The 13,169-nt window shown below is 40.6% G+C and overlaps 1 protein-coding gene across 1 annotated transcript in view; it reads right to left on the bottom strand.

Moving 5' to 3' along the window:
- The window catches only part of lmbrd1 (LMBR1 domain containing 1), a 76,444-nt gene that overhangs the window by 14,111 nt on the left and 49,164 nt on the right, over positions 1–13,169 (bottom strand). The window contains exons 12-14 of the mRNA XM_074646359.1: positions 12,389–12,493; positions 12,154–12,303; positions 1,424–1,505 (exon numbers count right to left, since the gene is read on the bottom strand). Coding sequence (XP_074502460.1) covers positions 1,424–1,505; positions 12,154–12,303; positions 12,389–12,493 — 337 coding nt within the window. The remainder of the gene's footprint in view (positions 1–1,423; positions 1,506–12,153; positions 12,304–12,388; positions 12,494–13,169) is intronic.

Here is a 13,169-nt window from a genome sequence, read left to right as displayed (position 1 = left end):
CCTTGATTCATTTCAATGAAAGAATAATTATTCCCTACACTAATAGACGTCCATTAACAGAAACAAACACGCACAGGAGTCTAAAAACTCCTATAGGTTAGAGACAGACCTGTCATTGTCTGAATGTATAAGTGGTTGAACTGAGGAGGGAAAACATAGGAGGGAATCTGAGATATTACCGATATATCAAAGTATGTTTATGATCTTGTTTGTTTCCTTTAAACTTGGATAGATGGATAGATGGATGGATAGATAGATGGATAGATGGATGGATGGATGGATGGATGGATGGATGGATGGATGGATGGATGGATGGATGGATGGATGGATGGATGGATGGATGGATGGATAGATGGATGGATAGATAGATAGATAGATAGATAGATAGATAGATAGATAGATAGATAAGTAGATAAGTAGATAGATAGATAGATAGATGGATAGATAGATAGATAGATAGATAGATAGATAGATAGATAGATAGATAGATAGATAGATAGATAGATAGATAGATAGATAGATAGATAGATAGATAGATAGATAGATAGATAGATAGATGGATGGACAGGACTCTCTGCATTCTCAGGACATCTTTATGCTTTCTGTCCCAAATGGCTGTACGGAAATTGGAAAAAGGGTTTTCGTGCATTATGTTGCAGAAGAGCTTGAAACTCAGTGAATTGGTCTCGTTGAATGCATTGAAATCCAAAAATGAAAGAACCAGAAGCAGATTCCTCAACATGTAAATGTTTTTAAATTTACCTGACTATGTTTTTTTCATTTGTTTGTCTCCCTTTGGGTTGTCTGTCTTTGCCTGTGCTTTTGTGCTGCTGCCTGTCTTGACCAGATCGCTCTTGAAAAAGAGATTCTTAATGTCAATGTGTTTCACCTGGTTAAATAAAGGTTACAAAAAAAACAGAAAGAAAGAAAAGGTAGGTAGGTAGGTAGGTAGATCGAAATCTAGATCGATATACACAACTATTTATCTAACTATCTATCTATATCTGGCTTTATAACTAAATCATATGTGCTCCACCACCAACAAGAGCCTGACTGGAGCATTCGGCCAATGAATAAATTATTGTGATAAAGCTCACTGGTATGATGAACATTCATACATTTGTGTTTTCATGGCTGATTTACTGTAATAAGCGTTGGCATGGAGACAGCCAGAGACCACGTATGCTGCATTAGTAAATGTTTGTCCTTGGTATTATTCCCTCTAATGAATAATGAACGCTGATAAAGATTACTGAACAGTGTTGTACACGAAACGGCTGGCGTGTACACTGTCCTGCCTTTCTTTCTTAGTATAGACTTGACTTGTGAGGAATAAATCTTTGATGCTGTGTTGTAAGTTCTTCCAACATCTCACTGTTGGGCCGGTGCTACCTCACCGTGCTAGCAGAGATGACAGACTCACCCTCAGGCGCATCGGCATCACAGATCCTTGTGGTGCCAAAAGTAGCGTTCCCAGATGTAGGACCTGCTGAGGGCATCTGACTCTGATCAAAAAAACACAAGAGGCATGTATCTGTTTAGCAAAGAAACACGACAGACTACTTTATGCGGTACAAACAAATTGTGGCTCGACAAGAAGGACCATGAAATCGTAATCTCTGGAAATCTATAGCACTAGAATAACACCCAACAGCAACAGTCTGTTACTCATAAATCATAGAGGGACAAAATAACAGAAAAATCACCTGGAAGGGTTGGTTCCAGATGATGCTCTGAGTTTTGCAATGGATAAATTCAACAAATAGACATAATTCAGATTCTAAACACATGTAATTTACTGTTATTATAAGCATTAAATTCACTTAAAAAAGATATTTGTGCAAGATCACTAAACTAACTCAGGTTTAAAGTAAATGTGTTGTGCACAGTTCTTAATATCCACCACATACAGGCTTCACTGTATACGCTCGCTGGTTGATACTGAATGCATTCAAATCCTGAATAAACAGCAGCAGAGAGGAATAAGCCATGTTTACCCTGTGAGTCATACAGAGCTGGTGTAGTCTCTTTCCTGCGACAGTGCTGTTGAAGTGATGATGAAGGATGCTTCGCGGACACTGTTCTTTTTGGTATAATAGAGTTTATTACAAACAAGCAACAAATGTCATAACGAACGTCTAGAACGTCCGGAGGTCTCAAGTCAAATCTGAGAGTCCTCCCTTCGGAGCTCTCTCGCCTCCTTATATCGGGTCCATGGCATGTAACAGCTGAGCTGAGCGTATAACCATGCATGGCTCCTTTGTCCTACATAACCATGCATGGCTCCTTTGTCCTACATATTTATCTTTCAGCCCCATGTCATATCTTGTGACCATATTCTCCACTTATGATTCTTACCCATGTGTTTACCCTTATGGCCGCTCGGTCATGTGCAAGACTTGAAAATATACCACATATTCCCCCCTTCGAGACTTACACAAAGTCTCGAAAAAATAAAAGAAGATACATACAGGTGTATTTAACATGACAAATTTAACAACCCGCCCTTTTTACCATTGAAACAACTGTATGGAGTCTAAAAGTGAGAGTGAAAAACCTGTCAGGCAGCTAATCTTTCTTGAAATATCCATTGAACAATGTAGACAGGAAAATTCTCTCACGGTCCCTCTGCCAAGGCGACCATACGTGGAACTTCATACCACTGAAATGAGGAAATTTAGCAATTTGTGTATGGAAATGATTTAAGCAAATACATATGGAACTCTCAGCAAATTAAAACAAGACAATGTCCAAAGTCAGGCTGGTCGACCCATCGCACCTTTCTATGGACCTTTTCCTGCCTACCCCACTGTCCCTAAACATCGAGAAAAAGAAAACATCTGAGGTCCCATTATATTTAGAAACCATCACTTGCCAAGCATGTAATACACAAAAAAGACAATTCATTTTTAAGAATACTAATGTACCATCTAAGAGAAGACATAAGACTATATAACGCTGCAGTTTCTCAGCAGCCTTGACTCCGGTATAGTATCGATGACGTCTTGACTCTGGATGTTGTATCGCCAGTCCACGTTCAGAGTTCTTCAGGCCATTCGTATTTTCATGTTTGAAATGTCTGAATCCATTCAGCCCATCGGAGTCCCTGACAATCTACCACCCTCACAGTGGTCTTCCCCCAATATGTTCTAGAATGAAAGAAAAGAAAACCAGTATCTTTTGCATACATAACAGATACAAATTAAAACATCAAACACAGAATAAGAACACTTCTATAAGTAAAAATGTGAAATTAGAAATCATATAAGTCAAAATGTGAAATTAGAAATCATATAAGTCAAAATGTGAAATTAGAAATCATATAAGTCAAAATGTGAAATTAGAAATCATATAAGTCAAAATGTGAAATTAGAAATCATATAAGTCAAAATGTGAAATTAGAAATCATATTGTTCCTTTGTTGCCATATCCCCCCTTCGAGACTAAACAAAGTCTCGAAAGAGCAAAACAAAATCAACACTACAAACTACGCAAGCAAAAACAGAGGTAAATAATAGGATTATAATCATATGAGATATTTAAAATGGATATTCCTCCACCAATTCGATCTTTATTGCGTCATCCTCATCCCCGTCCGTGTCAGCTTCGTGTAATAATGGCATCAGCGTTTGCTCGCCGGGCAGCACAACTCCAACCCATCTAATTATCATAGCCTTTGCAAAGGTCAACAACAGCGTGCAAAAACAAAACATCACACACAACGCCAGAACGAGCGCTACCAAAACCTGAACTAACACTGCCCCTAGTGGCCCCAATTTATCCTGTAACCAAGCATTTGCAGACCATCCCGCGTCTTCTGATGGGCCAAACGCATCTCTTATGAGCTTCAATGCCCCTATGACACTAGTCATATTATCAGAACTATCAGGAATCAAAGTGTAGCAGGCATCTCCTGTTAAATTTAAAGCAACACATAAGCCCCCTTGTTTGGCCAAAATATAATCAAGAGCCATGTCATGTTTCAGCAACGTCAGTCTGTGACTTCTCTGGGTGTTTGACAACAATTCGAAACCTCTTATGGTTTCGTTCGCAAAGCCTTGCAAGGTGTAGGTAATGTTGTCGATGTGATCTGCTAAGAATGTCACACCATACCACGGAAAAAATCCTATACCCCACTTCTCTCCTAAACTTATTCTCCAATGGAAGGATTCCAACTTGTGAAACTGTGCCAACTCACGTTTTCTCCTACTACTTGAAGCGACATCAGATTGGACCCCCTCTGGCCCTACTCCCTTCTGGATAGTAAGAACCTCATATGGAAGTTTCAACAGTGACATATAACAGCATCCTGTCCACCCATATGGTAGAAATATGTATGCCTTATTACCACAGACCCACCAAATATCCTTGAAATTCCCTATAGTCACATTCCCCGGCAATATCTGATTATGTACCCTTAAAATTGTCTTCTCTTTGTGTTGTGGTACCTGAAAAGATGCTTCATACGAATCATTACTATTCCCACGTTCCATTTTACCCAAGTCCATCATATATTTATCACACTCTGATAACCCCATAAACGTTCCCGGCCCTTCATGAGTTGTATTTGAACAAAAACAGCTGGTAGCTCCTACTGCTGTCACCTCCATTATATCAGGGACCGCTGTTCTGATATCTTCATGCTGATCAAGTACATTTACATATGGTAATTCTGCCAACCAAGAACAAGTCAATCTAGGCTTAAAAAGGTTCATTGCTAAAGCCATCACTTTATCCACTGATGATTGCTGTTGATACAAGAGCCATGATAATGCATAACTTTGACACATAGTGGTTAGTGGTTCTGGTATAGTCTCTAAAATCGAAGGCCATGAGCTTGGCGATCGGATTTTCACCAGACACGGACCATCCGTTTTCACAACCGATCTTACGGAGTGGGTTACTTGCTGAAACCATAAGTTCCTACCTGCCCAAGGGTCTGCGATTTGTAACACTGAAGGATCAAACCCAAATGCCTTCCATTTAGTGTCTCTCTTTTGTATTGTATGGTAATGATCCATCATGTACTCTGGTGTCTGATCAGAGTCAACAAAGGTTTCATCTATGTTTAAACTAGTCCTCTGGGCTGTCATAGATGACTCTACATACTTCTCTTCTATCCTCTGTTCTCTAACTTCAACAATGTCATTACTGCTGTTCACGCTAGGCTCTATTTTTGACATTTGCTTCTGGAGTACATTAGTCACATCCTTAAAGGTCCAAGATGTCATATTAGATATCTGCGTTGTATTTACAAATGTCGTAGATGCCACGGATGTCGTCGCTGTTGTAGCATTCATCCCCTTTGAAGTCATAACTAGAGTAGTAGCCAGAGTAGGTGTATGAACATTCTTAGTTGTTTTTGGAACTAATGTAACAAGCTTTATCTGTGTACTAATCACCTTTGGAGTGGTTACTGTAGTAAATTGTTTCTGAACTTCTTTAGTACCCATAGCAACTTCAATAGGCCCCAAATCTTTTATCAGGAGTGACACTCTACGAGTCACACGACCTGTGATCCAATAATTATGATATGGAACAAATTTGAACTCCGGTTCTTCATAAGAACACATGTATTCTCCTTCGTCTTCCCGGGTAACGTTACGCAGGACAAGGGAACAATCATCTTTAATTTTTATCCACCTAACCTCATTAAACAAAATATACTTCCTCTGACCACGAGGCACAACGTCATCGTCAGGTCTTGTCAACAACAAATCTTCACCACGACTATTTTCCCATTTGGGAAACAAGTTCCCTCCATTATTCCATCTCCCACATTGACAAGGAAGGTAAACTGTTCCTCCTAACCTAGCTCTGATCACAGTACTCAAAGGAGGTGACGTTATAGATATCACCTGAGGCGCCTTTGTAGTTACATGTGATGCATTTATACTTCCAATAGCTTTTGCCATTGAAGGAGTAGATTTCTCTTCCATCTGTCCAGCTTTCATCTGGAGAGTTGATGTCATAGTTGTTAATTCTCTTGTTTCCCCAACCTCTTGGGGGTCTATGCTTTTATTCCCCCCTAGTATCACTAGATACACCACGCGAACTACAAATCCTAACTCGGACCGCTCACTTCCAATACGTCGATCGTAAAAAGAACACCTGTAATCACCTTGATCTTCCTGTTGAGGCTTATATACATAGAGACTACAGTCTCCCTCAACCTTCGCTCTCCTTTTGTCATTAACTAATGTATATTTCCCTAATGGTGCTGTCTCTGACAGATCTAGGATCTTACCATGGCTATCTTCCCACTGAACTCTGAGTTTCCCTTTACCACTATTTTCTTCTGTACACTGACATGGAAGCCGAACTGACTTTCCCAAGGTTGCTTCAACCCTGGTTCTAATAACGGTCTGGTTTGACTCTTCTCCTAACTGGTCTCGGGCTCCTTGGTCTAACTGGATCCCTGGGTTGTCCTGCAGCGGAGTCACCGCCCTTTGATATCTCTGACGCTTTGCAGGCAACTGAAATAGGTCCTGCTGGGTCTGGGACATGTTGAAAGACAATGTCTCTAAATCTTCTGTCCTGTCCATCAACTGCCGAGTCATCTCTGGCATCATCAGGAATGTGTACAGAAACATCAACATTGTCCACAACCTGGGTGATCTCTCCTTCTGAGTTCTGACTCTGGGGATTTTCATGCATCTCCCTCTCTGGTGTGTGTTCTTCCACATTGACTTCGGGCTCTCTTGAGCCTTCAACATCTTGAATCAGTGAATGTGGCGCCCCTTCACTTGGTGCTTTAACACAATGTGATAAATGATACCATGTAGGAGACCCCTTAACCTGGACCGCGGTTCCAGTACTGCGAACCACTTCAAACGGTCCCTCACGGCGTTCGTTATACCACTTCCGTCTAAACACCTTCACGAACACCTTGTCTCCAGGTTGCACTGTGATCCTTTTTTGCTCATCGAGCTTCTCCTGCACCTCCTCCTTAGTTTGCCTGTCAGACACATATGTGGATATTCTTTTATGTAGATTAACCATGTATGTAACATACGTTTGCATTTCATCTTCTAAAAGGGCCAAACTTGGACCTTTCCCACTTGTCCGCAGACAAGGCGTTGGCATCAGTCTTCCTGTAACCAACTCATGAGGTGTCATATGTAAATCGCGGAGCTCACTAGAGCGACATACCATTAACGCCAATGGAAGTGCTGCTATCCAATTTAACCCCGTGTGCTGGCATATTTTGACAATACGATTTTTCAGAACACCATTCATTCTCTCGCAGATTCCTTGACTACGTGGGCTATAGATTGCCCCAAGACGCTGTTTGATTCCTAATTTTTGCAAAATCAATTTCACCGTCTTATCCACAAACTCTTTCCCATTGTCTGAGGATATTCGATCTGGAAGTCCCCACCTGCTTATGACCTCTCTGCATAAGAACTTGGCAACCGATTGAGCATCCTTTCGTTTTGTTGGACAGGCCTCAGGCCATCGTGAAAATCTGTCCACCACGACTAGCATGTACCTTTTCCCTTCAATCGGTTTTATCATGTCAACATAGTCTATAACTAGTTCCCGCATCGGACCTCTTGGAGTTGGGATGTGGCCAGGAGGAACCGGCACTCCCCTCCGAACATTGTTTTTCAGACAAATAGTACACCTGCCTATGACATAATCAATCTGTTCAAGCAAACATGGTGCCCAAAACCCATACTCTTTCGTGATCTTTCTCTTCACTTCCCCCCTTGCAACGTGAGCTAAGCCATGCGCCTCCTGAATCATCAGACCCAACAGGTCTGGAGGTGATAATACCAGCCCCTCATGATTTCTCCAAAGTCCAGTAGCATCTCGGGTGGCACCTCGGTCTAGCCACAACTGTTTGTCCATTTCAGGAGCAGCTTCCTGCATTAAAATCACATCTTTGAGCGTAATTTTGTCTTCCAAGTTCACTTCATGCGTGACGAGAAGAACTTTGCCCAATTTATCTGCTCCAGTGACTGCTTTTGCAGCTTCATCAGCCGCTCTGTTCCCTTGTGAAACCCTTGACGCATCCTTCTTATGTGCCGCACATTTAGCTATTGCTATTTCTTTAGGCTTCATCATAGCATGCAACAATTTCATGATCTGGGCGTGATGCTGTATCGGCGAACCATCCGTTTTCTTAAACCCTCGGTTCTTCCACACTGCTCCAAACAAGTGGCACACATTATGTGCATATGCAGAGTCAGTATATATCGTCACTCGCTTCCCTTCTGCCAACAAACACGCTTCAGTTAACCCCACCAGCTCAGCAAGTTGTGCAGATGCAGGCTGTGGTATCTCTTCAGCCTTCTCCACTGTAAATCCAGTTCCTTGGGCTTTTACTATCGCATAGCCGGCCCTTAATTTATCGCCCACACGATAACAAGACCCATCGGTCCAATACTCCAAGTCCACCACATGCAATGGGAGGGCTTGTAAATCCGATCTAAGTCTAGAGTATTTCTCTGCTTCATGAACACAATCGTGTGGCTCACCGTCTTCTGGGGTTGGCAAATTCTCCGCTGGATTTACCGTAACACATCTTGCTAGGGTAACATCTTCCTGCTCTAAGAGCCTATGATAGTCTCTGAGCCTAGACATGGTCAAGTTGTTCTTACCATAATTCAAAAGATTTCTGAGACTATGATGTGTAAGAATTGTCACTGGATAACCCATTGTTACAGAGGATGCTTTATTGTACATTAGAGAAACTCCCACCATAGCTCTGTAACACAGTGGTAACCCTAGCTCTACTTCTGATTACATCTGGGTTAAGAGTCCCCTCCATTGGCCATGGTTGGTCAATTTCAGGCCAGCGTTTGTGCCATTTTTCCGATATTTTTGCAATGTTTGCGATGCCCCTAATTAAAGGATTATTCTTCTGTACTATCTCAACAGGAGTGATTACTTTTGGATTTTTAGTGTTCTTTTTTCCCATTATAACGGCTTCCTTATGTTCCGTTATTGTACTTTAATGAGTAATTGCTAAAATTAAAACTACTCAAGGCTTTTTAGATTACTCCCCCCTTTTTTTTTTTTTTTTTTTTAACCCAATTACCCAATTAATCAATTAACCAATTAATCAATTAACCAATTATCCAATCAACCAATCAATCAATCAACAATTATCCAATTAATCCAATTAATCAATTAGCCAATCAATCAACTAACCAATCAATCAATTAACCAATTTATCCAATTATCCAATTAATCCAATTAATCAATTAACCAATCAATCAACTAACCAATCAATCAATTAACCAATTTATCCAATTAAATTAATCAACAAATCAACCAATCATAAATTATCCAATTAATCAATATTCAGCTCAAATCGTCAAACAGTCACCACATTGAATATCCACCACAGCACAGATCAGACAACCCACGCACAATAACATAAATGAACATCTGCAATTGTCAGCAGAGGTTAGACTAAACAATCATATGCCATTAATTAATCAAATGCATTAACTGATCAATCCGTTGCCAAGTTGTCTATTTATTCATTTATTTATTTCTCCAAACTGCCTAGAGCATGTACTCTTTCATGTGTATAGGAGCAGGTCAGTCTCCTCTTAGGTTTATAAATGCAAGCAGGTTTATATGTGTACCATCAATGTTGCTTACGACTGAGAATATATACAAATATGGAAATGCAGGTTTTGTTTTTGTTAAAGAGTCTGTGGATAAATTTGTACCGGCCTTTAGTAGATTGAAGCGGAAGCCTCCTCATGGACGTCAGCAAGCCACACTCCATGGTGGGCCGTCTCGCTGCCTTGCCTCCCGTTTCAATTCTCATTCACCATAAATGACATAACAGACAAAAAACATGCAATGATTTAGTCTCTTGTGAACCCATTAGGTCCCTTTAACAGCATCATCAATTTTATTCCTCCCCTTTAAGAAGAGCTCATGTTTTATTTACCGACTCATTTAATTCATATATTTCTATTCTTTTCCAAGGGCCATACGGGTACTGCAGTTACACAACTCCACTTTATTTGTCCTGGTTTATAGTTATTTATCTTATGTGTATGCGTTTATCGTAACCAGGCTCATTTCAGTGGCTCATCGTTTTATTCTTTTTACTGTATCTCCCGGAAATCCCTCTTTTGCAGAGAAAACAAGCATCCACTCATACCGGCCGTGCCATCACGCCCAACGGCGTGAGTGGCAACAGTGATCCAGAGAGAGCGCGCTTCGATCTCTGATCCAGAGAAATTCCCACAATCAACAGCTTATGTTTTACATTATTTAATTCATTTAGTCTTCTGGAAACAGAAGCTCATGGTTTTATACAATACCTCGGGCCACGTATCTATTCTTACAAATTATTAAATGACACATATACTCTCTGGAGCCAAATGTCACACACACACACACATTTTCCCTCCTCCCAAAGTCCATACACACACATTCTCTTCACTCCAACTTTAGATATCGTCATTCGTACAGCATGCTTTCTGCCGCTATTTTCCTTACTTTTTCTCATAAAATTTGTGCTACCTTTGAGGTGTAAAAATCTTCGACGAGAGGCTGCTTCAGACACCGTTCGTCAACAAACGTCAGAGTGGTAACGGTCATTCGAATTGTGATTCTACACTCTCCAGTTATTAAACTGACCATAAGATGTCGTTTTCAGGTTTTAATTGCGGCCCATACTACATGCTCCTCCACTTGAGGGCTTTCTATTCTATCCGATTTGCGGCTTGTCATATGATCATTTCCTTTATTTCCTTTATTTCCTTTATTTCTCTGTCTCTTAACACTCTTTACATTTATTTATTCAAATTACCTGGATCCAGGTTTCCCACTTTTGTCTTTCTAACTTAATTCCGGACTATGTCAGAGCCATCGTTACGCAGTGGCTAATATGCATGTGTCTTACCGTTAATAAGTTGAGGGCCCCTCTTTATTAATCTCGCACGATACTATTTAACACACCTTACCGTTACCATGAAGCTATTCTAAACTATTCCTTGTATTTCTCATACTTCTTTTCTTCACTTTATATATATATATATATTTTTTTTTTTCTCTATTCATTCCCCCTTTTTTTTTCATTAAATTTAGCACGGAGCCTCACTTTAAACATCAAATCAACAGGACATGTCCATAACAAGAAGGTTCTTAATTTACGGTGTGGCCAAACAACTCCACATAATAGCCCCAATTTATGACCAGCATTCAATGAGTGCGCTCACCGTTTTGTGAAGTTGTAGCAGTACTGCTGTTGCGGCCACCTCCGATCCTGTTCGTGACGCCAAATTTGTAGTCTCTTTCCTGCGACAGTGCTGTTGAAGTGATGATGAAGGATGCTTCGCGGACACTGTTCTTTTTGGTATAATAGAGTTTATTACAAACAAGCAACAAATGTCATAACGAACGTCTAGAACGTCCGGAGGTCTCAAGTCAAATCTGAGAGTCCTCCCTTCGGAGCTCTCTCGCCTCCTTATATCGGGTCCATGGCATGTAACAGCTGAGCTGAGCGTATAACCATGCATGGCTCCTTTGTCCTACATAACCATGCATGGCTCCTTTGTCCTACATATTTATCTTTCAGCCCCATGTCATATCTTGTGACCATATTCTCCACTTATGATTCTTACCCATGTGTTTACCCTTATGGCCGCTCGGTCATGTGCAAGACTTGAAAATATACCACACTGGTTTTAAAAATGTTCTTCTCTCTCATTTAAAAAGAGGACGTTTCAGCAAAAACAACACAGAGGTTCATTTCAATTATGTTGTTTAAAAGATTTTTTCAGACGATGCATAGACACAAGGGGGTGCATCTAAACCAGATCCACACACCCACACAGAGAGAGAGAGAGAGAGAGAGAGAGAGAGAGAGAGAGAGAGAGAGAGAGAGCGCAGAGCTGCATCAGATCACACGGAGGGTATACTGTCAAACAACAGTAATAGCCACATAGTCTAACACAGACAGACAGAACTCAAAAAGAACAAGAGTCTGAAAGCCCTGCTACCAGCCCGTAGAGACCACGCTACTGCCTGCACCCAGCTGGACCGGAGAGGTTTGAACCCACTGGCTGACCGACACTGCCATCGTTATAGCTCCTTCCTCAGAGCTGCTGTAGCTCTCATCGCCGAGACTAAAAAAAAAATAGAAATACACAGAAACAAACCTACATGTTTCCTCACCTGTACAAGATATTTCTGGCTGCCGTACATGACATACTGCGGGGCCAGGCTGTAGATCATGTAGCTGGTGTGAAGGACAATCAGGAGGAGGATCATACAGAGGAAGAGAAGAGCCTGGGGGCGAGTTCTCTTAGGTCGGATTTTGTAAAGCTGGAAAAAACAAGAAAATGTTAATGTAAAGGTTTATATTGGAAACGTTTTTAAGGTAACATAGAAGCAAGGGCCGTTTGCTTACCCTTATCCAGAAGAACCAGATGCCCATGTGGCGGATGCCAGCCATGGAGGTGACTACAAAGTACATGGTGATGACGGTGATCAGGATGTAATCCAGTGGAAACACCTATGATACGAAGGGGAGAGGTCAGTTACATCCCTCACATACACTTATAAAGACTTTATTGCCTTCAGAGGCAAACATTCAGGCTGGTTTCCTCTCATGGATGCTTGAGGCTGTTAATGAGCAAACATCTAGAGCTGCAACGATTAATCAATTCATCAATTAGTGGTCAACTATTAAATTAATCGACAACTAGTAACAACAAATTCTCTGATTCCTGCTTCTTAAATGTGAATATTTTCTGGTATCTTTACTCCTCTATGACAGTAAACTGAATATCTTTGAGTTGTGAACAAAACAAGACATTTAAGGATGTCGTCTTGGGCTTTGGGAAACACTGATCAATATTTTTCACCATTTTATGACAGTTTATAGACCAAACAACTAATTAATTAATTGAGAAAATAATCAACAGATTAATCAACAATGAAAACAATTGTTAGTTGCAGCCCTACAACTATCACCAACACATTAAAGCACATCTAGATGGTCACAATGCATTTAGACATGGACAAAACTGTAAAACACCATCAACTTTATTACTAACTTTTCCCTATTAATCAGAAAATAGATTAATAGTTACAGATGTAGTCTTGACATGAAAGCATGTTCTGATTTAACCTCAAACCTGACCCCTATATAGTAACCCATTGTTGGTATAGCGCACTTAATTCTTTAA

This window comes from Sebastes fasciatus, chromosome 9 (genome assembly GCF_043250625.1).
Source record: "Sebastes fasciatus isolate fSebFas1 chromosome 9, fSebFas1.pri, whole genome shotgun sequence".
NCBI lineage: Eukaryota > Metazoa > Chordata > Actinopteri > Perciformes > Sebastidae > Sebastes > Sebastes fasciatus.
Note: the sequence above shows the minus strand (reverse complement) of the source record. Positions and strands in the feature narration are given on the sequence as shown.